The sequence below is a fragment of the Polyodon spathula genome, unplaced genomic scaffold (assembly GCF_017654505.1).
Source record: "Polyodon spathula isolate WHYD16114869_AA unplaced genomic scaffold, ASM1765450v1 scaffolds_796, whole genome shotgun sequence".
NCBI lineage: Eukaryota > Metazoa > Chordata > Actinopteri > Acipenseriformes > Polyodontidae > Polyodon > Polyodon spathula.
The window spans coordinates 359,161-383,465 of record NW_024472283.1 but is presented as its reverse complement, the minus strand read 5'-3'; the positions used below and the strand labels follow the sequence as shown (position 1 = coordinate 383,465).

The following is a 24,305-nucleotide window of genomic DNA, read 5'->3' as shown; positions in this document are numbered from 1 at the left end:
TATTTTCATTTTTAGAAATTTTTTAAAAACTGTTTGAGGGAACTCAATGGAGTTAGAAGTCACCCTGCCATAATTTTGAAAAAAAAAACAAAAAAAAACATGCATGCATGCATTATAAAGTAGACACATAGATAGGAAACTTATTCAATTATACAAGCAGGGAGTCAAGGAGATAGATAGATATACAGAGAATTCAAGATCAGCTGTATGTACATCTGAAGAGAAATCCAGATCCAAAAGGATACTCAAATCACTAGAAAAGAGTGCAGAAGAAAATTAAACTAACCCTGACCCTGGCTTTAGCTCTGAAGTTTTGGCTTCTGCCTCCTTCAGATAGCCTGGTATTAACAGCCAGGTAGATTTATAACCACTTACTGCTGCAAGGAAGCCGACTGCAGGAGATTCCGTTTCTGACTCCCTCCTCTCCCCTCTCGTGCAGTTTAACATGGAGCAGCGACGCCTGGAACAGGAGCACGAGCAGCAAAAGGAACTGCAGCAGCTGTGGCACAAGGAGAAGAACAAACAGAGTAAGACACAGCGCCCCCTGCAGCCGGGGATGATCCGAGCACTTCACTCCTCACTGACAAGTTTTACCGTAAAATCTGTTCGTAGATATTTAAATAATGTAGACTTTTTTTTTTTTTATAAACTGTTTGTGTGAACTCAAATGGAGTTCGAGAAGTTGCCCTATAAAAACTTTGAAACAAAACATACCTATGTATTAGGATCATAGATAGTAAAACCTCAACATGGTGGAATTATGCGCAGTGAATGGCGTTCTTGCAGGAGATCTCAGCTCTAGCTCCCGGTGGTTTAGTTTTAAACAGAGAGGCGTAGGGAGTAACCCAACACATTGCAGCGGAGACCTGCTTGCTGCAGAGTAACCATTGCAGAAGCCCGCGTCTGGGTTCTGCGTTTCTCCAGCCGGGGGCAGATTAACAGGGAGGTGAAGGTTAAACCAGAATAAAAAAAGAAAAAAATGAAAGGGGTGCGCTGCCCACCTCGATGGGTCCCGTGGCGCGCGCCTCACCCCCGTCTAGTGACTTCATGCTGCTTCTCATCACGCTGCTTCTCTGTGCGCGCCAAAACCCAAACCTGTTATTTGAGAAGAAACAGCCGGTGTTGAAGGGATTCCCAGGTGCAGTCGGCCTGTATTTAAACAGAGAGAGAGAGGGGCTCTGTTTAGTTGTTGCTGATTTTTCCCTCCAGCTTGAGTGTTCTGTCTGTTCTGGTTCAGCCCGATCCTGCTGGAGGCAGAACCACCCCCCCCCCCCGAGCCAGCGAATCCGGGTTCAAAAGGAACAGTAAGGAAATGAGGCGCTGCTGATTCAAGCAGCAGTGTGTGTTCTTCCTTGATCAGGGAGCCACAGCTTCTGCTTTCCACCAAAAATAAATCTCATTGCAAAAGTAGTTATATCAGGGCTGAGTGAGAGCCACAAGCCTCTATAAAAACAAAAACAAAAAAAAAAAAAAGCTGGCGTTTTATTAGTTTTATTTCAGGGTGGTTCAAATACAGGCTTGTGTTTTATAACCAAAACGTTGACAAAAAAACAAATCTTGCATGTGCAAGGAAGTGAGATCAGCGCGCCAGGCAAACATCAAGAGTCAGTATTGAACTGGACCTTTTTAAAAGGAGGCGACTCATCAAGCCGCCACCGAAACACTCCTTGCCATCTGAATGAGTCACAGTGAGCAGGATTAGCTGTGTAGCCCTGCGCTGCCCCTCGGCTCGTTTCTGTTCAAGCCCTCCTAGTTTTCTTCAGGGGGTTTGAGTCATGCCTCCCCTTTGCAATGCCAGATGTGCGGGAGTTTGTCAAGTTCACTTCCTTTTCCACTCCTGAGCGCCAGGAGACCCTCCAACTGCTCAGAGCACGGGGGAGAGGTTCCGGACTGGCCTGGCAGCTGTCAGGACCACCACGGGGGCCCTTCAGCATGGAGGAGCGCAAGACGTTGTTTTGGTCGTCCGTTTTGCAGCAGCAGACGACTGGAACGAGCTTCAACAGAAGTTCCAACTGGAGCAGATCCTCTCCGAGGCTGCTTTGAGTCGCAGGGTGGACTCGCTGTGCAGCTGGGTTTTAATGTTTGGTTTCTGTGTGTTCCTGTGAACCCAGGACCGCTCGCCCAGTACAAACTCCTGTCTAAATGTGTCGGTCTGTCTGTTGATTGGCAGGTGCCGTGGCCAGTTCCGTGGTCAAACAGAAGCTGCAGGAAGTGATTCGCAAGAAGCAGCAGGCCGCCCTGGAGCGTACCAACTCCAACCCCCTGAGCAGCACCCCCGTGGCGTACAGGTGGGACGATCGTCGCACACGCACACAGTGTCCCTTGAGCAATGGAATAACGCTCGGCTTCCATAGAAATCAATATTACACGCTAGCATGTTGATTCCTGTACGTGTTCCCCAGACTGAAGGAGAGCTCTCACTAACCGCCTCCTCTCTCCAGGGCTCTGGCTCCGGACCCAGAGGTCCCCCCTCCCTCGTTGATGGTGCCCCCCCCTGCCCACCAGAGCACCGAGCCTGCAGAGGACCTCCCTCTGCGACGGACAGGTAAACCTCCCCTCCCCCTCCCCCCTACACTCCACTTCTACAAACCCCAATACAGTATCGCATTTCCATTAGTTTAAAAAGTGAGAAAAGGCTGTGCTGTGTTTGATTTCGATCCCTGGCGTCTGGACGCACGCCCTAGCCTGACAGCATCGTCCCGTTTCAGCGTCGGAGCCCAACCTGAAGGTGAAGAACAAACTGAAGAAGCACCTGGGGGCGAGGAAGAGTCCCCTGACACGCAAGGAGAGCGCCCCGGCGACCCTGAAACAGAGAGCCCCCGACACCATGGGTACGTACCCCCTCTCCCTCTTTATCACCCCTCCCCTCCCCACCCCAGACACAACCGGTACCTCCCATTCTCCACAAACCAAAGAAACATTCAAGTACTCGGGATTATCCCAAAGCAGTCTCAGTTCTGTTTTATTGTCTCTGTTTCCCCCCCCCCCCCCTCTTCAGATTCGTCTCCTAGCAGCAGCAGCACTCCAGTGTCAGGATGTAGCTCCCCGAACGACAGCATTCCCACAGAGAACGGGACCCTCCCCCTCAGCACGGGGGTCCCACACGAGGTACGAGGCGCCCCCAGTCCCGCAGCACAAAAATGTTACAGGCGATCAAAATAAAAGTTGCACCCTAGTGGCCCATGCAATGTGGAATAAGGTTTACTGTTTGCATGGGGTCATACCTGTGCTGACCCCTCACTGGGGGCCCAGAGTGAATTAACTGAAGAGAGTGGTAACTGGTTCTCTCTGTCTCTCAGCGTATCTTGTTCCAGGACAGCAGCCTGCCTCACTTTGCCCTCACAAACCCCTCTGCCCTGCCCACCATCACCCTGGGGCTGCCAGCCAATGCCAAGGTGAGGCCCCCCTCCCCGGTCCCTCTCTCTCTCTCTCTCTCTCTCTCTCTCTCTCCCCTGGTTCTGGTTCCACTCTGATCCGCTCTCCTTGTTTCTTTTGCAGTGCGACTCTGAGCCCTCAGGTCTGGGCTCTCTGAAGCCGGGCCGGTTCTCTGTCCTGAGCGGACCGGTCCTGGCCGAGGCTGCCCCTCACGTGTACCTCCCTGTGGGGCTGGACGAGAATGGGGCTCCCATGGTCATCCTGGAGCCCAGCGGCCTGGTGCACACGCCACTGCTGTCAGGTGAGAGGGACACAGAGACAGTTCTGCTCACCACTTCACACACACTGCTGTCAGACACAAACTCCTTTCAAAACACACAGTGTGCTCGCTCTCTCTCTCTCTCTCTCTCTCTCTCACTCACACTGCCGCTTGTACCAATAACGCCAGTGCAAACTTCCGGAACAGCACTGTTACAGAAACAGCCAGCGTTGATTTCTGGAGAAGCCTCCTCACCTCCTTGCTGCTGGGCTCGCCTCGGACTGAATTGAACGAGATGAAACAAAAACAGGAACACCCAGCTCTGCCGCCAGCCCTCGCACTGATAGGAGCCAGATGTGAGAAGCAAGACCGGGAAGTGGGACAGCACTGCCCCCTCCTGTTTGCATCGGGAATCAAACACACTGATCTGTTCAAATAATAACAAATCCATTCCCAGTGCTTTTAATATGGTCTTGATAGATCTGGCAGGGCAGTTTGGGATGGGAACACTGATCAGCATCTCAGCCCGCATGTCCTGTACTTTAAACTTCAGGGGGAGTAACTGTGTTTTTTTCGCACAAAACAGCCTGTACCCAAAGTCCGTGTGCCTGTCAGCACACGTGGGCTTGCCTTGGGCAGCTCCGGCTCGTTTCCCAGCAGACACTGCAAGAGAGTTGCAGTACTCACCAGTCTCTCTCTCTCTCTCTCTCTCTGTTCCAGGGCTGGGGACGGTCCCACTGCAGTATGCCCCCCCCATGGGACCCCACAAGCCACTGAGCCGCACGCGCTCAGAGCCGCTGCCCCAGAACCCCAGATCTCTACAGCAGCACCTCCTGCAACAGGGCCAGCACAGCCAGCTCCTGGAGAGGCTGAAGCAGCAGACGCACCTCGGAAAGGTACCCCCTACCTCTGCGTGCGTGCGTGTGTGTGCGCACGAGATCAATCCATTTCTCTGGTACTGTGTAGAACATCCGACCCTCCCTCCTTCCCAGATTGCGTGTCAGTGTGCGTGAGGTCTATTCTCTGGCTTGTGTGTGACCCAGGTCCCTCCCTACAGCTCATGTCCAAATCCAGCGAGAAGCCTCGTCTGACACAGATCCCCTCGGAGGACATGGACTCGGAGGAGTGCTGGCCGGGCGACGCCCCCCCGAGAGCGAGGGCAGAGTCAGGAGGGGGAGAGGCCAGAGAAGAGAGGGGCGAGAGGGACCCGCAGCAGATCTACCTGGAGCAGCAGGAAAAGCTCATCCTTCAGCAGGTAAAGCGCGGCGGCTTGGTCTTCTGTGCAGTAGCGCAGGATCAAAACATGAAGGAGGTCAGAGTTTAACAAGCCAGACAGAGAGCTGTAGGTGCAGTACCTGAACAAACACTAGAGGGCAGCAGTACCTGAGCAGAAACACTACAGCTATGGCCAAAAGTTTTGCATCTCCTAGAATTTTAGGATTGAGACAATTAAAAAAAAAAAAAAGCCTTTATAGAATTGAGATCTTTTAATGAATTATTTACGATTTAGAAATGTCACTTTTTTTTTTTTTTTTTTTTTTTTTTTTAAATGTCACTTTCGTTAAGTATATGGAAAACTACAAAGTGGCAAGTACCTGAGCAGAAACACTAGAGTGCAGCACATCTCCATCTCCAGTACAGCAGTCTGTGTGTGGTGAGGATTGTGTTTACAGGGTCCCGGTCATTCCACACACCCCCCCTCCAAAGCAGTGAAATGTGCAGGAGCCTGTGCTGTGTCTGAGACTCTCACAGCAGTGAAATGTGCAGGAGCCTGTGCTGTGTCTGAGACTCTCACAGCAGTGAAATGTGCAGGAGCCTGTGCTGTGTCTGAGACTCTCACAGCAGTGAAATGTGCAGGAGCCTGTGCTGTGTATGGGACTCTCACTCCTCCTCCTCCTCTCACAGCAGTCCTATCTCTGGGAGCAGCAGAAGCAGTTACAGGCTCTGCGCAGACACACAGCTCAGATGGAGACGCTGGCTGTTCCCATGGTGCTCGGTCCTCACCGCCCGCTATCCCGCGCCCAGTCCTCGCCCGCTGCTGCTGCTGCCGTGTCACTTCCAGACAAGAGCATCGCGCTTCCTGTGCAGGACACGCCCACAAAGCCTCGCTTCACTACAGGTAACCCGACCGCGGCGTGCATTTCAGGAGTCCCATTTACTTACAGCAGCCCACTGTCATTATTAAGGAGTCATTTAGCAGAGGCTGACACTGCAGCCCTTCACGGAGGTCAAGGTAGGGAGAGTGGAACGGCTAGCGCTGTGTGATGCGCTGCTGTTACAGATTCTGTCCCCTGGTTGGAGAGAGGAGGTTATAAGCTATAAAAACTAGCAGTGCAGAGGAGCCTGGCTCTCGCACGCTGGTTAAGACCTTTTGCTAGCGGTGCGCGGGGTCAAATACAGTCCAGTAAAAATGAAAAATAAAAATGACTACAATGGAAAAAATGACATTTAGGATTGAAAAGGGGAGGTACTCACAGCGTCCGTCTGTCTGTCTGCAGGCCTCGTGTACGACTCTCAGATGCTGAAGCACCAGTGCACATGCGGAGACAACAGCACGCACCCAGAGCATGCTGGGAGAATCCAGAGCATCTGGTCACGTCTGCAGGAGAGGGGGCTGAGGACCCGCTGCGAGGTACGGACCCCCGATCATGGGCACTGTGGAGAGCGGAGTGGGTACAGCATCACGCCGATCGGAAACCACTTTCTTTAGGGCACGAAAAGGTGGAAGTTAAAACATTTGCTAATTATTAAGTTTCTACTCGAGCTAAAATAATGTTACACAATGCATGATAAACCATGATATTACACAACTGCATTCAGTAGTACAAACATCAGAGACCATTATTTTCATTTCAAGCACTCGCTCCTGTAATAAATAGATCCAAAATAAAGTTGGGAAGCTAGCAACGAGCTTCCAACAACACTAAACCATAAAATTACCTTCTACTGTGTGTGGAGCCAGCAGTGCCGTCACTCTCATGTACTGCTATGGTGACCATTAAGCCCGGAGAGCTCTCGCTCCGATCGCTCTCGCTCCGATCGCTCTCGGGTTACGCTCCCTCGCCCCGATCTCTCTGAAAGTCTTGGTTATCTTTGTCGGATTTTATCAAAGTAATTTTTGTTTGGCGACGCACGCAATTCATTTTCCTGTTTTGTTCAGGGAACTGCAAGAATCCACGTCTCTTCCCCAAGTTGGTCGATGTCATTTGTAACGTACGTTAAAAATAATTTGCATACAATTACGGACTCAGTGTGCAAGGTGCAGCAGGGAATGTGCAGGCTTGTTTAATTAATTAACGCATTTTAATAATGTCCCGTGGGGGAAAGCCCTTTAGCAGCGCAGCAGAGGTCGGTGTTAGCAGTGTGGTAACACTTCGACAAAACTAGAGGGAAAAAAAAGGACCAATAGAACATTTCAGCGGACAAATGGGTTATGTAAAAAAAAAAAAATTCTATCAAATTGTGATTAATTAAAACCCTATAGATAGAGAGAGAGACAAGAGCTGTAAGGGGTGCAGTATCTGAATAGAATGGGTAGGGGGCAGCAGTGAGAGAGAGCTGTAAGGGGTGCAGTATCTGAATAGAATGGGTAGGGGGCAGCAGTGAGAGAGAGCTGTAAGGGGTGCAGTATCTGAATAGAATGGGTAGGGGGCAGCAGTGAGAGAGCTGTAAGGGGTGCAGTATCTGAATAGAATGGGTAGGGGGCAGCAGTGAGAGAGAGCTGTAAGGGGTGCAGTATCTGAATAGAATGGGTAGGGGGCAGCAGTGAGAGAGAGCTGTAAGGGGTGCAGTATCTGAATAGAATGGGTAGGGGGCAGCAGTGAGATGGGAGGGGGAGCTGTAAGGGGTGCAGTATCTGAATAGAATGGGTAGGGGGCAGCAGTGAGAGAGAGCTGTAAGGGGTGCAGTATCTGAATAGAATGGGTAGGGGGCAGCAGTGAGAGAGAGCTGTAAGGGGTGCAGTATCTGAATAGAATGGGTAGGGGGCAGCAGTGAGAGAGCTGTAAGGGGTGCAGTATCTGAATAGAGTGGGTAGGGGGCAGCAGTGAGAGAGATGTAAGGGGTGCAGTATCTGAATAGAATGGGTAGGGGGCAGCAGTGAGAGAGAGCTGTAAGGGGTGCAGTATCTGAATAGAATGGGTAGGGGGCAGCAGTGAGAGAGAGCTGTAAGGGGTGCAGTATCTGAATAGAAGTGAGAGAGAGCTGTGGGTAGGGGGCAGCAGTGAGAGAGATGTAAGGGGTGCAGTATCTGAATAGAGTGGGTAGGGGGCAGCAGTGAGAGAGATGTAAGGGGTGCAGTATCTGAATAGAATGGGTAGGGGGCAGCAGTGAGAGAGAGCTGTAAGGGGTGCAGTATCTGAATAGAATGGGTAGGGGGCAGCAGTGAGAGAGAGCTGTAAGGGGTGCAGTATCTGAATAGAATGGGTAGGGGGCAGCAGTGAGAGAGCTGTAAGGGGTGCAGTATCTGAATAGAATGGGTAGGGGGCAGCAGTGAGAGAGCTGTAAGGGGTGCAGTATCTGAATAGAATGGGTAGGGGGCAGCAGTGAGAGAGAGCTGTAAGGGGTGCAGTATCTGAATAGAATGGGTAGGGGGCAGCAGTGAGAGAGAGCTGTAAGGGGTGCAGTATCTGAATAGAATGGGTAGGGGGCAGCAGAGCAACTATTCAGACACAACCAATCGGAAACTACCCATTCAAGAGCCAGTCCTCTAGACCAATCAAAAGCCACCATTTATCCTATCCTCTCCACCAATCAGAAGGCACATTTCACAGCATATCCTCTCAACCAATCAGAAGCCACCATTCAACCTAGCCTCTTGACCAAAGAAAAGACACCAGTCACAGTCTAGCCTTTCCTCCAATCAAGCCACCTTTCATAGCATACTCAGCCAATCAGAAGCCACCAATCAGAAGCAACCAGTCACAGCCCACTCGACCAATCCCAAACAACTTCCTGCATGCTCTCAACCAATCAAAAGCCACCCATTCTTGCACCCTCCCACATGACCAATCAAAACCTACTATTTTTTAATCCTGCCTTCTCAACCAATCAGAAACTACTACATTATATCGACCAATCAGAAATCACTATTTTCATACACCCCCCCCCCTTAACCAATCAAAAAACTACCATCCACAAAACCCTCCCCTTGACCAATCCCGTTCAGCCACTCTCAACCAATCCCGTTCAGCCACTCTCAACCAATCCCGTTCAGCCACTCTCAACCAATCCCGTTCAGCCACTCTCAACCAATCCCGTTCAGCCACTCGCACTCTCTCACCCAATCAGCACACAGTCACACACACACACTCACCCAATCAGCAAACAGTCACACACACTCTCACCCAATCAGCAGGCAGTCACAACCAAACATGCTCTCATGCAATCAGCCACCATTCACAACACAGACACACAAAAAAATAAAACCATGCTCACCATCCCGGCCATCCCAGAGCTTCTGTTCCTGTGTCCGGAGCGGAATCAGAGGATCCAAAACTTCAAAACCAGCTCCAGGCTCGGCATGGACCAGCCCCAACTGCACATGCGCCATCTCATCAGGACTGTCAATTTTAATTTTTAATTAAAATTAATAACACAAAAAAACACAAAGCACACACAAATCAGCCTTTCCCTCTCTGCGAGATACTGAAGTGTAACCCCTCTCCCCCCTTCCCAGAGTATCCGGGGCAGGAAGGCCACGCTGGAGGAGCTGCAGTCCGTGCACTCGGAGCGCCACGTCCTCCTGTACGGCACCAACCCACTCAACCGCCTCAAACTGGACAACCGCAAGCTGGCCGGTACGTCACTGGGGCTGCCCCGTCCCTGCACACAGCTAACCAGCCTAGCACCCCACACCCAGGACAGGTACACCCCAGCCTGCACACAGCTAACCAGCCTAGCACCCCACACCCAGGACAGGTACACCCCAGCCCAGTCTCCCCTGCCCTGCACAAAGGGCTGGCGGTGGTGCCTCTCCTTCCAGCTGGTTCTTTCTAAAGCCAGAATAGGTAGATAACTGTACAATCAGTTCTGTACTCACCTCTTCAGAGTGGGGACAGGGTCTCCTGCAAAACAAGTGTGCCGTCCCTGCTCTGGTCCAGTCTGAAGAAGAAAATGGAATTGATGATGGTAATTAAACCAGGAGACAGAGACACACTTATTTACTTGTGTTTTGTTTCTCCCCCCCTCCCCCCCCAGGAATCTTGTCTCAGCGGATGTTTGTGATGCTGCCGTGTGGAGGGGTTGGGGTGAGTCCTGGTCAAGTACAAAATATTAAAATTATTGAGGTTCCACTGAGTCACACGCAGATTTCCAGATCAAAAAGGAAGCGCCTCCCCCCCCCTCTCTCTCTCTGTTCCTGCTATCGTCCCGTCTTATTCCAGTGGGATCAGAGTCGATGAATCCCAGCTCTAATCTCCCAAACCACTAGCCTAGTTAGTTATAGGGATAAGCAAGGGGAAAAAAAAATATATATATATATATATATATATATATATATATATATATATATATATATATATATATATATATATATATAAAAAGATGGAATAACATAGGGGTGCTGAACAGCAGACAATGGATAGACCTTCCCAGTGCTTTGAGTGGCGTTTTCCTCAGGAACTCTGTTGCTATGAGGATACAGAGTCTTCCCCAGGGAGGGGCGCATGCTGAATGAGACACGTTTTGCTAGGAGTCTTAGGGAAGAGAAAAAAGACACAGACATTTTATGTGTACGGTGTTGATAAGGGCTTCATCTTTGGGGATTTGCTGCCTCTGCTTTTCCTGGTGATGCAGAGCTGATTGAAACAACATGCCGACGATGACAACGATGAAAGAGATTCCACTGCGCTGCCAAACCCCCAATAATGTGAGCTTTCGCAAGAACAAACAAAAAGACGGGAGACAAAAATCACACAGGAACACAGCGTCCTTTCAGCCGCCGCTCCGCAGTGCTGTCTCCCGGAATCTGTCTGCGTCATTCCAGGAGATCTGGGGGCGACCGGGGCGTTCAGCTCTGGCCAAAAGTTTTGCATCACCCTGTAGAACGAACTCATTTTGCTTCATAAAAGGTCGAATGAAACGTGTTGAATAACGTTACATTAACACATTGCATTCTAACAGGATATACTGCACTGTTACAGCTTCTGGTACAATTACAATATCATCTTGTAGTTTTGATTACATGATAAAAAATGTTAATGTCTCAATCCTAAAATTCTAGGGGATGCAGAATGTTTGGCCATAGCTGTGCTACTAGCTTTGCTGAAGATTGCACACACACAGAGCGTCAAGAGATTTACTGGGTACTTTTCTAGTGCTGCAGTACTTACTGTATTTGAGGTTGGGTGGAGTTTAACGGTTGAGTCTCCAGACTCGTGTGATTGGCTGTCGCTGTGTTTCCCCCGGTTTCCTGATTGGCTGCGTCCGTGTCTTGGCAGGTTGACAACGACACGATCTGGAACGAGATGCACACATCAACGGCAGCGCGCCTGGCAGCGGGCAGCGTGACCGAACTGGCCTTCAAAGTGGCCAAGGGGGAGCTCAAGGTGAGAGAGAGAGAGAGAGCACATTCACAGTGGAGCCTCACATTGACGTGATCCTACAGCCATGTGGAATTCCTTTGCATCATATAGAAATGTTACTGTGCAGTGTTGTTCTTTTAACTAAATTCTGAATGATCTGCAGGTTGCAGACAGGCATTGGCACATTGTACTTTCAATCCCATAATTCCGCGATTCTTTTTTTCAGATTGTGGATTTTGGTGTTCCATGTTTCTTCGATACGGTTCTGTAACCATTTCCTTTGGTCAGTTTCTAGTTTGCTAAAAGAGTGCTTCTCAAAAAAACAGGAATCCAACTCCTTTGTCTTGATCTGCTGTTCAAAAAACAGATGTTGGAAACAAATTACCCCTTTCTGGTGAATGACTTTGTAATGCAGCTTAATTACTGTGCAATGGGTTTCAAATCAGTACTTATGTTTTTTTAATGAGTTCTATTATATTTTCACAGAATTAAGATATTCAAAGTTGCCAGTACGTTGTCCTGAAATATATATTTGTTTGTTGCACGGCCAGAAATTGTCTATTGTGGTCCTTTTCAGAATAATGAGAAATTAAATGGTTCATGAATCCCATTTAAATCTTCCTTCTTATAAAATTGCATACCTTTGACCCAAGTAAAAAAAAAAAAAGAAAAAAAAAAAGAAATCCCCAGCTATTATCAAAGAAGAAACGCTCTGAGAAATCATCCAATCTGATTTGAAGACGCTTTCTCATTATTATAGAATGGGACTGAAATATGTAAAATCGCAAAGAAGTCAGGCAATCTCGTCTTGCAATGAGAAGCTTAACGCGTTCCTACAATGTCGTGTGTTCACAGATTTCAAACTCGGCATGTGTTTTATTTTTACTGGGCTTGTTTGTGTCTGGAATCTCTCATAGGGAGCTCAAAGCAACCCACGAAGACATGAGCGAGCCTCACGGACCACCCCGGGATGAACGAACGACCCTTAAGGGTGCAGAAGATATAAAACCATGTTTATAGCGCTGTATTGGGGCATAACGTTTGAAACTTTATGCATGTCCTGAACATGCATTTAAAAAAAAATTGAAATAGAGCAGTGCTCAGTTCCTCAGTGCTGTGAAAGAGTCGAATCTTCAAATCGGCACTCCACTCCAGCAATCCCCTGCGCTCCTCGTAAAATTGGCACAATTAGAATTAACTAACTTTGCTTCATAGTGTAATTAAACCTGCAGAATAACTTTACGTTAACATATTGAATTACACACCAGCCCTTTGTAGTTGTTTTCTCCCATATACATTTCACGAAAATCAGATTGAAAAATGCAATTTCAAAATCGAACATGAAATACTGTACTATTGTTATGGTGTCTGGTAAACTTTTACATGAAATAAAATATCTAAATGTTCAGTTAAAATGAAGTGTCAGTATTAATTCTTAGGTGATGCTAAACTTTTGGCCATAGTTGTAGGTTTGTAAAAGCTAGTGAAAGGGGTGAAGTTGTCAGTGAGATAGTTTGGAGTTGCACACACCTGCAGTGCCGTCTCAGCGCCTGCTCCCCAGGCTGCCCTGGGCTCTTGTGTTCGTCAGAGAGACAAGCTGGCAGTCACTGGAGGCTCCCACAGCGCTCCCTCAGTGCAGAGCGGCACCGACCACAGGCACTCGCTCGCGCATCGCTCCCACAGCCCACGCATGCACAGCTGCCAGAGAAAGAAGAAGAAAGGAAAAGGCATTTTCTCATACTTGTCAAATACTTGGGTTTGAAAATTGGCTTTTCTATACGCTCTGTTTAAATGCTAAAACAAAGTGATCAGGGTGACCTGTAAATAAAGTGAACTTCACTGTATAGTAACCAGGACTCCTTTATCTCTCTCCAGAACGGTTTTGCAATCGTGAGACCCCCTGGCCACCACGCAGACTCTTCAAACGCAATGTGAGTCTCCTTACCGGCTCTGTCTGGGACTATACCGAGAGAGAGAGATGCAGATTTATAGAAATGTCAGTTTTAGTTTTTCAATACCGTTTTTATAGATGCAGTACAAAATGTTTGTCATTGAATTGCCCAAGTCTTCTTTTAGTATTATTTTTATAAATGATTTTATTTTTCTGGCATGCCAGAGGTGTCCTGCGTGTACTCTTCTAATCTGTTTAATTAATAGACAGACACTCCCCCTCCCCCCAGAGGACTGGGATAGCTAGTCTCCAGCAGAAGGGGGTACACTGTATGCTAACCCTGCTGAGCAGCTGTCAGAATGATGTGCAAGTTGAGATAGAGGGAAAGAGATGAGACAGATAGAGAGAGCTGCTACCAGCTCCTCTGCTCACCTGCCCCAGAGCTCTAAGCGAGAGCATGTGTGCGTTTCAAGTTCCAACGAGAGCCACATGTGCAGCAATGATGTCAGGATCACTGTGCTTTAAATTAATGTTTTATGGGATGATGATGATGAAGGCGGCCGGGGGGGGGGGGGGGGGGGGGGGGGGGTCTCTGTGATTTGTGCTGACTCCACTGTCTTGTTTCTCCCCCCCCCCCCCCCAAAAAAAAAAAAAAAAAAAAAAAAAAAAAATATCACAGGGGGTTCTGCTTCTTCAACTCTGTTGCCATCGCAGCCCGGCAGCTCCAGCAGAAACTAAACGCCAGCAAGATTCTCATTGTGGACTGGGTGAGGAAGCACAGACAGCAACTGAACACACTGCAGCCCTGAGACAGTGCACAGTGTGCAATACCAAACCAACACAACACACACACACACAGCGTGCAATACCAAACCCACACACACACACACACAGCCCTGAGACAGTGCACAGCGTGCAATACCAAACCAACACACACACACACACACACTGCAGCCCTGAGACAGTGCACAGCGTGCAATACCAAACCAACACAACACACACACACACACTGCAGCCCTGAGACAGTGCACAGCGTGCAATACCAAACCAACACACACACACTGCAGCCCTGAGACAGTGCACAGTGTGCAATACCAAACCAACTGAACACACTGCAGCCCTCCACTTCCACACTAATCACGCAGCTACTCAAATCCACTTCCAGTATTTTTAATCTTCACAAAAACCACCAGAGAATTCTGCAGCAATCTATTGCAAAATGTCCGAGTAGTGGGAGGGTGGGAGCTAGCATGTATGTGGGTGTAGGTTGGTTGGTTGGTTCAACTCTCGGGTGTCCAATGGCTCCTCTTTGGAAAGGTAGTGTTGCTGATCTCCATCCTCTCCCATGTGTGTTTTCCAGGATGTTCACCATGGCAACGGAACCCAGGAAGTGTTCTACAGTGACCCCAGCGTTCTGTACATCTCCCTCCATCGCTACGACGACGGGAACTTCTTCCCAGGCAGTGGGGGTCCCAGTGAGGTGAGCGAGACCCTCCCAATAGCTAACCCACCCCGAGCACAGAGCAGCAGACCCAGGCTGGATCCCTGGAGTCCAGCATCATGCACCCACACATACTCTCTGAATGGAGGGCCATGGGCTGGAGCGGTAGACTGGGCTGACCCATCATTGCATGGGGCGGTAGGGTGAGAAATCAGCATTGATGTACAAGACTGATTCAAACACACACACTGGTTCCAACTTTCATCTGGATTTTGCGTGTCTTGTTTCCTTAAAAAAAAAAAAACACAAGCCGTCATACCAAAGAGAATAAAGAAAGAGTCCGGAAGCAGTGATCTGGCAGCGTGGAGGGGCGCTCATCTGGTTTGAGTTTGCCCGAGCATGCTGCCCATGTGAATTTCAGAGCGGTGCCGAGGTCTCCTGCAACGCACTTGCCGCCCCCACAGGATTAGTGGGTGCCTTTTTATTAGGACCCTGGTTTTAAAAATAACCCCAAATTTATTTCTCGCTGTCCCGATGGGAGAGGGGGCTGCTGGTTTGATGTGGGCTGGGTGCAGGCAGGTGGCGGTCCCTCGGCTGCTGCTTCTGCCCCGTGAGAGTGTGGATGCCATGTGGCCACTCCGCTCCCCCCCCCCATGCTCAGCTGGGGAGGGGCTGGTAGGAAACAGCAAGTTGCCTGGCTCCATGGCGTCACTGTGGAAAGGTGCTGACCAGTCTCTCGCTCTCCTCCTTCCAGGTTGGGACAGGGCCCGGGACTGGTTTCAACGTGAACGTTGCATGGACTGGCGGGTTTGACCCCCCGATGGGAGATGCAGAATACCTGGCTGCGTTCAGGTAAGATCATTCATTCACACGTGGGAGAAGCACTGTGTGCATTAATAAATGGTTTTGTAACAAAAACAAAACCCACCACGTCCTCCAGAGCCATAGCTCTTACTGTTTAATACTTGGCAGGAGCTGCACAGCTACAGCAAACAATTTAAAAAGCTATTTTTAAATCTGTATAGAAAAAATGAAAAAAAAAAATTGAAACAAGAAAAATGGGATGAGAATGGTCCTTTGTTGTCGGTGGCTCCCTGCCAGTCCCTGACCTCGAAGGGAAGCGTGTGTAATTGATTACATTTAAAATCTAAACCTTTCTTGCTGCTAAACTAAGAAAGGATACCAGCGTCCTGGCAGCAGCTTTTCAAGAACCTTAAAATCTTGCGGCTGCGAGTCTGGCAATGCACTGGACCGAAACGGAGCCTGGGTTCAGAACCAAAAATACCCAGTCCATGATGTTCTGTAGAGGCAAACCAAGCTGGATCTAGTGAAATGGCAACGCAGACAGGCGGGTGACAGTGGCATGATCCTGGCATCATGAGGTTGGCAAGAGCAGTGCCACTGGGACGACAGGACAGCTAATGGTTCTGCTGGACACTAACTGAGATTAGAACAGGGTCCCGGTGAAATTTCTTTTTCAAGGGTTCGTGTAGCCGCAGGTTGTTCCCCCCCCCCCCCCACAATCCAGATGCCATCCAAGCAGCATTATCCATCCAGCTGCTTCCCCCAGTAGAGAACACATTGGCACAGAGATGGCATGGCCTCCTCCTCGAATTACCACCCAAGGGACAGACCACTGAAGCGAAGCTCAAAAAAGGACTCGCTACATCTGTAGACAATAACAGCGTTCGCTGCAAGCAGCCCCCCCCCGCAATAGATGTGAAGTGGGACCTCCCCCTGCCTGCTTTATGGCAGTTCTTGAGATATTCCACTTGGCACAGGGAGGTTTATTGGTCTAGGAGGGGGGTGGGGTGGTTGCTGCAGAGAATCCAGAGCAGGATAATTAAGCTTAATAGATTTCAGATGGGCCTCTACGGAACTGACAGTGACGTGAGGAGACGACAAGCCTTAAATGGGAACCAGACGCGAGTCGGGCGCTTTGAACTAAGCCGAGGGGGCATCAAACTGAATGCGTGGTAAATCACAGGCAGAAGACAAGAAAAAAAAAACGCCATCCCTTATAGAACAGCATGGCAAACATTAGCAGAGCTGCAGCTGGTATTACATCGATACAAGCACAGAGGGAGGGGGGGCCCACAAAAAAATGTTAGACAAACTTGTACATTTTTATTTTTCATCATTTTTGTTTTAAATTTTCGGCTGGATCTTGAGCAGTCTTTGAATTGCGATTGTGACGTCTGGGTAGGGAAGAGAGAGACAGGGAGGTAAAAAAAAAAAATGAAATCAGGATTCTCTCAAAGCCCCTCCTGACCCCGCGCTTGCCTTGCAGGACCGTGGTGATGCCCATTGCCCAGGAGTTCTCCCCAGACGTGGTGCTCGTCTCCTCGGGGTTCGACGCTGCAGACGGACACCCCCCTCCGCTCGGGGGCTACAAGGTGTCTGCCAAATGTGAGTTATTTTTTTTCTGGGGTTCTCTCAGTGCGATCTTCCGAATCAGGGTTGAGCGATTGAGAGTGAGCGGTGTGATTCTGACCCCTCGTTCTCTCTCAGGTTTCGGGTTCCTGACCAGGCAGCTCATGGGGCTGGCAGGGGGGAGGCTGGTCCTGGTGCTGGAGGGGGGGCACGACCTGACTGCGATCTGCGACGCCTCGGAGGCCTGTGTGAGCGCGCTGCTCGGGAACGAGGTGAGGGGGGGTGGGGCGTTGGAATTAGGATGGTCTCGTTAGTAAAATTCAACACCTGCTTGTTGCAGCCCTCGAGGGAAGGACTTTTTGAAAAAAAAAAAAAAAGGACACAGGCTTCTAATGCAGCCAGCTTAGCTCCAAAGGGAAAGTGGCTCCTTCAGTTTGGTCCACATTAAAAACACAAACACACACAGATATTCAACAGCAGTGTCAGTCCTTTGCACTTGTATGGCTTGTGTGGGTATTCTTTAAGTCGCTCAGGACTTCATTCCTCATGTTGAAATTCTTTTGGTTGGGGGTCTGGATTGAGGGGTGCATGCTTGTTGGGGTTTGGTGCTGATCGGAAGGGGGTGTGGGCCTGGCTGCCGGGGGCAGCGTGCTGATCGGAGGCTGTCCGTGTTTCAGATGGAGCCTCTCTCTGAGGACGTGCTCCGGCAGAGACCCAGCGCCAACGGGACGCGATCCCTGGAGATGGTGCTGCAAGTTCAGAGTGAGTCCCCGTCCCCCGTGGGCCTCTCCTTCCTCAGTCACTTCTTTCCTTTCATCCCTGCTTTCTTTTTGTCCGAATCACCCCACCCTCTTGTATTTCAGTTCCTTTCTCCTCCTCCCCTGAATTCCTCCTTTTTAAATGTTTTGTTCATCCTCCCCCCCACCCATTCCTTGAATTATTTTTTTTTGATCCTCTCCTCCTATTTTGTCGTTTATTCAAGGGGTGAGTGTAATTACCGTGTGGAAGGGGGGGCGGCAGCAGCGCTGGCATCAATCATCTTCAAGGGCTCGCTGGCGCTGGGCCGCTGCGCACAGCCACACTGCACTGGTTACAAACGTTCCACAGTTTACAATAAAATCAAAACCTGCAAGAATTGGTTAATGCAGAAGATTTAAAAAAAAAAGTTAGAAATAGTATACACTTGTCGTAACTGATGTGTGTCTAAAAATACCAGACCTCTCTCCTTGCAAGTGATTGCAAACATACTGTAAAAAATGTGGGTACTTTTCCTGTGGTTAAACTGTGCATTTACAGTAGTTTACCCTCGTTTAATATGCTTTACCAGACCTCTGCTTTACAATGCTTCCCTATGCTTTACCAGATCTCTCTGCTTTACAATGCTTTCCTATGCTTTACCAGATCTCTCTGTGCTTTATTCGACGCTGCTGTGCTTTCACTGTGGGAATCTTTCACTGAGTGTGTCTTGGATTGAAAGGAGGTAAGAGAGCAGGAATGGGACTCTCTCGTACCTGCCTGGTTCAGCGAGGAGGGGCTAGGGGGAATGATGCTGTCCCGTACTGTCCTGCAGGTAAATACTGGAAGTCAGTCCAGCGCTTCGGCCCCACGGCGGGATACTCTGTCCTGGAAGCTCAGAAACACGACCAGGAGGAGACGGACACGGTCTCTGCGCTCGCCTCCCTGTCCGTGGGGGTCACGCCTGGGGTCACCGCTGACAAGAGGTCAGTCAGAGTTCAAACAGCCTAGCTGCTGCAGAGACTCCTGCCTACAGATAGAAAGACAAACACACAACATTGCATTGAAACAGTCACAGGGGAGGAGGTGCAGGGGTTAACACTGAGCCAGTCCCATTACATCAGGGATGGGAAGAAGACTCCCATCGCCTAGCAGTTTGACCCATTCCAGGAGTTTAAGAAAACTCACCTGAGCTTGTTACCTAGACACACTGTGGCTAATCAAGTGCATAGTAAAATCTGGCAGGGGTGACACTGCAACGCAGCAGGAGTCTTATTGCCATCCCTGTACAAAATTTACAAATAAACTTTAAAACAAAATTATACAACCCCGAGTAACTCGAATAGGAAAACCCTTCCGAGCTCATTTTGAAAGATTGAACAGGTCAGTCTGCAGCATTGAAAGAGAGTGAAGCCCAGATGAGTCAGAGAAGCAGCCCCGATCACCACAGCCACTTACTGTATCCACCCCTCGTTAGCGCTAATCGCAGGCTTGCTGTCCGATTGCTAACGGACGCTCGCTCCCCTCTCGCAGGCTTCAAGACGAACCCATGGACGACCAGAACTCCGTCTAGAGCACAGTGACCTCTGACCTCCGGCGCTGGGATCCTCTCCACTAACAGGACAGCGAACATGGCCTGCTCCCCTTCCTTCCACCAGGAACCTGCCTCGCCTTTCAGGACCAAAGAAAACCATTCCTGCTTCTAAAAATAAGGAGCACAAGAGAGACAAAAACAGGAGTGGGTTTTGAACTTGGAGTCTCTGCGAATCTCTGGTGCTTCAGAAACCTCAAGATTAAAATGTTCTTCTATAAGAAACCGCGCTGTACAATGATGTCAAAGAACCTTTTTAAAATGAAAAGCACATTCTTCTACCTGAGAAACAGAGATGCTGAAGCAGCTAGACTTCTTGTTTTCTTCGTACCTTTAAAATCGCCTTGGTGAAGTCTGTGCGAACAGTCCTCCAGATTCCAGCCAGTCTTCAAAACGAACCTCGATCCCCTCCTGCCTTGTTACTGACCACCTGGACCCAGTGGCTCAAGCCCCCAGCCACTAACTGGACAGCACTGGTTTTGCCTTGCATAGCGCCATGTAGAGGTCGTGAACGGGTTTGACACTTATTTTTCTATTAAGTGAAGTTTGCTCCGCTATAGGTGGGTGGAAAACAAACTGGTTTAGGTTTTGACAAACTTTGATCAGTTATTTATTTTTTTCCTGTGGATTTTGTTTTATTATTAAAACCACTAAAAGAAACAAAGAAAAAAGTGAAAAAAAACAAAACACACACCAAACTAAGCAGAAGGTGTCAGTCTGTGGTCTGTTAAATTGCACTGTGCATTCCAGAACGTGAACGACGCCACACGCGGAACGGAATTCTTAACTGGACTTTGGCCATTTGTTTCAAGTATTTTTTTTTTTCTTTTTCTTTTTAAACATTGGCATTTTTATCCTTTTATATCAAAAGACAATTGCGTTTGGCCGGATTTAGGCCTAGTTGAAGACAAAAGACTTTGCAATGTCGTTCCATTGGGATCTGAGACACACACACAGTGTCTTATGTACTAAGCTGGCCAGTGCTTTTTGAAGCATCGTTAAAGTGAAGACTGCGGCGCGTCACGAATCTCATTTTAAGCAATTAGACGCTGGTTCCCCCCCCCCCCCCCCGTTTTAGAATAGTCCGTTCTGGACAACCCAAGTAGATTCACGGGAGAACTAAGCGATCAGACCCAGGCTTGATCAAGCCCAATACCCAGGGGCAAGCGATTGCATACCTTCCCCCAATCGCTCCAGCCCAGCCCTGCCCGCCGCTATTCCAGTCCGATGCAGTCAGCAGAAACCGAAAGTGTCTTAAACTCCCCCCCACCCCACCCCTGTGGAAGAGCTGCAAGAACCAAAATATTGGATTGCATTGAAAAAAGTCCATGCAAAGCGCTTTATTAAAATAATAAATGAATCATTCCAATTTATCGTTGATTGTATGTAAAAAATAAACAGTATTTTAACCTGTGGATAAATAAACCTACTGTATTGTATAGTTTGAATATCATTAATTACGTTGCATTATCATGTAGTGTTTGGGTCCCCCCCCCCGTTCCCATTCCAGCTGTAACGAAAGGAAACAAACGAAGAGGAAAGTCAAATTCCAGTAAGACTTTGAAATCGGTAACATACCAGCAAACTGTAACACAATGGGATCGCTGAGCAGTGACTCAAGACAAGGAAGCCGTCACATCGTGTTGCCTAACATTACCTCTCACAAGCACTTAAACACAGACTCTGCGCTGCAATGCACAATCGGAACACACTGGGTTCTCGTTCTGCTCCGGCGTCCTGTAGCCGGGAGAACCAAGATCAATACTCGGGCCACCCAGAACAAGCCCGGACTCTCCGAACGGGACAGCTTGTGTCCCCCGCCTGTCCGAATGTCCGTCTGTTTACCGCGCAACGAAGCGTGGAGGTTGGAAAGTATTCTTTCTATGCAATACTTCTAGGGCATGACCTCCCTCGTTAGGACCATTATGTCTTTTCTACTGTTTTTAAACCATGCCTGTGGACCAAAACCCTGACTACCCACAGTGCCTCGCCTGGATCTGTGCCAGCAGCGTCCTTCCGAGAAACACATCCGCCTTCTTGTACATTATATATAGTTACTGTTTTTGTTGTTCTGTATGTAAATACCAAAATGACAATGTTTATGCAATGAGGTTTCTATCCTGAATTAAAGAGAAAAAAAAAAAAAATTAAATGCAAAGAGAGTCTCTTATTTCATTCAACTGTCTGCTTTATCATCAGAGAGGCTGCAGTCCTCCTTCAGTTGCGTGCTCTAATCATGTTATTTGTTCCTGATTTTCCTTCCTGACTCAAGGAAGAGTGCTGTTGCTGGAACGTGCAGGCGAGTATCAAAGCTTTGCAGCCTCCCTCTGCGCTGTGCTGGTGAAACAGACCAAGGGAGGCTCTTCCTCCTGCTTTGCAGCCTCCCTCTGCGCTGTGCTGGTGAAACAGAGAAAGGGAGGCTCTTATATTTCCCTGACAGACAGCAGAATGGTTTAGTTGTGAAATATTAAAAACGAAAGCACTGCAACTTCAAGGCTGAACCCCTCTTCAAAAGGTAAGCTGCTGTTTGAAAGCATTGCTGGGAAGCACAGCAAGACAAGCCCTCCGCCCTCTCCTGCAATCTGCGAGTCATTTACTGCGTGCTCTGCTGCTATCTGCACAGCCTCCCTCTGCTCTGTGCTTGTGGAGCGCAGAGAGGCTCTGCGGCTCTCTCCACAGCAGGACTCTGTCAGGGACGCACACACCCCGGGACCCCCCTGGCAGTACGGGGAGCAGCGGGCCGGGCCGGGTCGGAGGGTTCTCTGTGAAGCCGGCGCAGTGTCTCTGCAGGGAAGCAGGGTCCGCTCGGACCACTCTGCAGCTCACCGGAGACGGGCCTGCCTGCCAAGAGAGAGGGTCCGGGTGCGAGCCTGCTCCTCTCTAGCGCTGCCCCTGGAACAGACCACACGAGACGGGAGGAGCAGCCCCTGGGAGTGCTAGCGGGCGGTCAGTATGGAGCGGATGCAGTTTCACACGCTGTCCTCAATGCTGTTGAAAGCGAACGCGCTCCCCTCTCCAGTGTGAGCCTCCGTCTGTTCCACCAGCAGAACAGAGAGAAACTCAACTCACAAGGGGAGTGCATTCGCTTTCAACAGCATTGAGGACAGCGTGTGAAACTGCGTCCGCTCCATACTGACCGCCCGCTAGCACTCCCAGGGGCTGCTCCTCCTGTCTCGTGTGGTCTGTTCCAGGGGCAGCGCTAGAGAGGAGCAGGCTCGCACCCGGACCCTCTCTCTTGGCAGGCAGGCCCGTCTCCGGTGAGCTGCAGAGTGGTCCGAGCGGACCCTGCTTCCCTGCAGAGACACTGCGCCGGCTTCACAGAGAACCCTCCGACCCGGCCCGGCCCGCTGCTCCCCGTACTGCCAGGGGGGTCCCGGGGTGTGTGTGTCCCTGACAGAGTCCTGCTGTGGAGAGAGCCGCAGAGCCTCTCTGCGCTCCACAAGCACAGGGCAGAGGGAGGCTGTGGAGAGAGCAGCAGAGCCTTCCTCCCTCTCTGTTTGGCCCAGGCTACCAAGTGTTTTAAACACTCTGGTCAAGCGGGGGCGCCACGCAGTCGGGTGTTGGGGTGCAGTCCTGGCTGAACCCCCCCGGCCCCGCCCATTCCACCGAGCAGCAAGATGGCGTGGAGAGCAATTCGGCGTGCTGCAGTCCTGGCAGAGACCGGCACAGTTTATTCGACGTTTTTAGTGTTTTTTTCCCCGCCACAAAACAAGCATTAAGAGACCTGCACGCTTAGCTATCTAGTGCAAGACCTGTTCTGTAGCCCTTAAACAAATTGTGAGAAAAAGGGAGATGTTTATCAACTAACAGCAAACAAGGTAAGTGGAAACACCTTTATTTTTTAAAGCGTCTGCACAGAGGGGCGCTGTGCGGGTTCGGTGCAAAGCGAGAATTGCGCGTTTGTTTAAGCCGTGTGTGTGTGTGTGTGTGTTTGTATTTCTGGGTTTTAAAGCATGTGTTGCAAACCAGCTGGAGAGACGCGTGCAAACGCGACCGAGCTGCCTTCCTTCAAGCGTTTGGTCTTAAACTTTTTCTAAGCTTTTTTAATTTGTAATAAAGGATGCGTTTGCTGCAGCCGGTCTGTTTCACGGATTTTTCTCGTTTGTTCACGTTTCAAGGTTTTAAAAATAACTCATGTTTTGTTGCAGAAACGTGTTAGTGCGAGGTAAGGTTTGCACTTGTCTTAACGTTGCAAAATATAAAACGCACATTTGTACTTTATACAAAAAAGTGTATTAAATAAAAAAAAACAACACACAACGTTATAAAATATAGAACTTGATAAATAAACTTGCATATTCCAGCACAGTTTGAATTCGTTGATAGAGCTTAATGTTGCTTTAAAAAATGATATAAAATACATATATAAAACCCCACTCTTGTTTTAGAAAAAAAAAACGAATTTAAGCATTGCAATAATGAATACCATTTCTGCTTGCCCCTCGAGTAGAAAGCGTGCCTCCGTGCTGTTCTGCAGGGTGGTGTGAGGCGGTTCTGCGAGGCGTTCACACCGGGATCCTCCGCTGGAGCCGCGCTGTCACAAGCTGGGCTCAGACCCGCCCTCTATTTATACCATCGGCCCTAATTGGTCGGGTGAGCATGGGGTGTGGGGGCGCTGCATGAGAGACTGGCCTCGGTCCGGCTGGTATCTGCTGTGGTAGATCTGGTAAGGACGGCATCCCCTGCTGGGTTATTTTATTGTCGTGTTTAAACCATAGTCGTGAAAAGAGGTATTGAGTGTGGATAACATCGTTTATTAAAGCAGGCTTGTGTTGCGTAGGTGATGTATTTAATCCCAACGTTAATTAGATATGTATCCCTCTCTGTAGCTTTATCTATCACAGCTTTCCTTTCATCTTTAAAGAATGCCTTCTTTCGACCCATGCACAGTGTTGTGCCTTGTTTGTGTCTGCCTGTTTTATTGAACTGTGTGTGCCTGTGACCTGCGTGCACCCATTCTGTGTTTGCGTTGCGTTTTCCAGATCCCAGGCAATGGTGATGTGGCCGTTGTTTCTGCCTGTGCTGGACAGCCGTTGAAACGGGGCTTGTGTAAAAGCACGCCTCGTGTTGGTCTGCACTCTGCGTGTTATAACCTCATTGTCTCAGCGTGTATTTGA

The 24,305-nt window shown here is 49.3% G+C and overlaps 1 protein-coding gene and 1 long non-coding RNA gene across 14 annotated transcripts in view; one reads left to right on the top strand and one right to left on the bottom strand.

The window, feature by feature from the left end:
- Nucleotides 1-21,358, top strand: part of hdac7a (histone deacetylase 7a) — a 54,700-nt gene extending 33,342 nt beyond the window's left edge. For 11 of the 12 annotated variants that reach the window (XM_041241572.1, XM_041241576.1, XM_041241570.1 and 8 more), the window contains 21 exons: nucleotides 440-527; nucleotides 2,171-2,288; nucleotides 2,442-2,545; nucleotides 2,709-2,831; nucleotides 2,999-3,108; nucleotides 3,300-3,395; nucleotides 3,499-3,676; nucleotides 4,355-4,530; nucleotides 4,692-4,889; nucleotides 5,540-5,753; nucleotides 6,133-6,266; nucleotides 9,312-9,432; nucleotides 9,833-9,882; nucleotides 11,074-11,181; nucleotides 13,033-13,088; nucleotides 13,728-13,815; nucleotides 14,409-14,528; nucleotides 15,244-15,341; nucleotides 16,780-16,898; nucleotides 17,001-17,134; nucleotides 17,540-18,215. In XM_041241572.1, the coding sequence (XP_041097506.1) occupies nucleotides 440-527; nucleotides 2,171-2,288; nucleotides 2,442-2,545; nucleotides 2,709-2,831; nucleotides 2,999-3,108; nucleotides 3,300-3,395; nucleotides 3,499-3,676; nucleotides 4,355-4,530; nucleotides 4,692-4,889; nucleotides 5,540-5,753; nucleotides 6,133-6,266; nucleotides 9,312-9,432; nucleotides 9,833-9,882; nucleotides 11,074-11,181; nucleotides 13,033-13,088; nucleotides 13,728-13,815; nucleotides 14,409-14,528; nucleotides 15,244-15,341; nucleotides 16,780-16,898; nucleotides 17,001-17,134; nucleotides 17,540-18,019 (2,913 nt within the window). In that variant the 3' untranslated portion in view covers nucleotides 18,020-18,215. Of the gene's footprint in view, nucleotides 1-439; nucleotides 528-2,170; nucleotides 2,289-2,441; nucleotides 2,546-2,708; nucleotides 2,832-2,998; nucleotides 3,109-3,299; nucleotides 3,396-3,498; nucleotides 3,677-4,354; nucleotides 4,531-4,691; nucleotides 4,890-5,539; nucleotides 5,754-6,132; nucleotides 6,267-9,311; nucleotides 9,433-9,832; nucleotides 9,883-11,073; nucleotides 11,182-13,032; nucleotides 13,089-13,727; nucleotides 13,816-14,408; nucleotides 14,529-15,243; nucleotides 15,342-16,779; nucleotides 16,899-17,000; nucleotides 17,135-17,539; nucleotides 18,216-18,432; nucleotides 18,584-19,130 lie in introns of those variants that run through there. The other variant, XM_041241581.1, reaches the window with a different exon arrangement.
- Nucleotides 6,273-11,066, bottom strand: LOC121308880. 2 transcript variants are annotated; one of them, XR_005948578.1, is made up of 4 exons: nucleotides 10,966-11,066; nucleotides 9,675-9,736; nucleotides 9,071-9,195; nucleotides 6,273-7,017 (listed from the first exon to the last, which is right to left on the bottom strand). It is a non-coding gene; the product is annotated as an uncharacterized LOC121308880 (long non-coding RNA). The 2 variants fall into 2 exon arrangements; XR_005948577.1 differs by lacking the exon at nucleotides 10,966-11,066 and having other exon boundaries at nucleotides 9,675-9,826.
- Nucleotides 21,359-24,305: the final 2,947 nt, after the last annotated feature.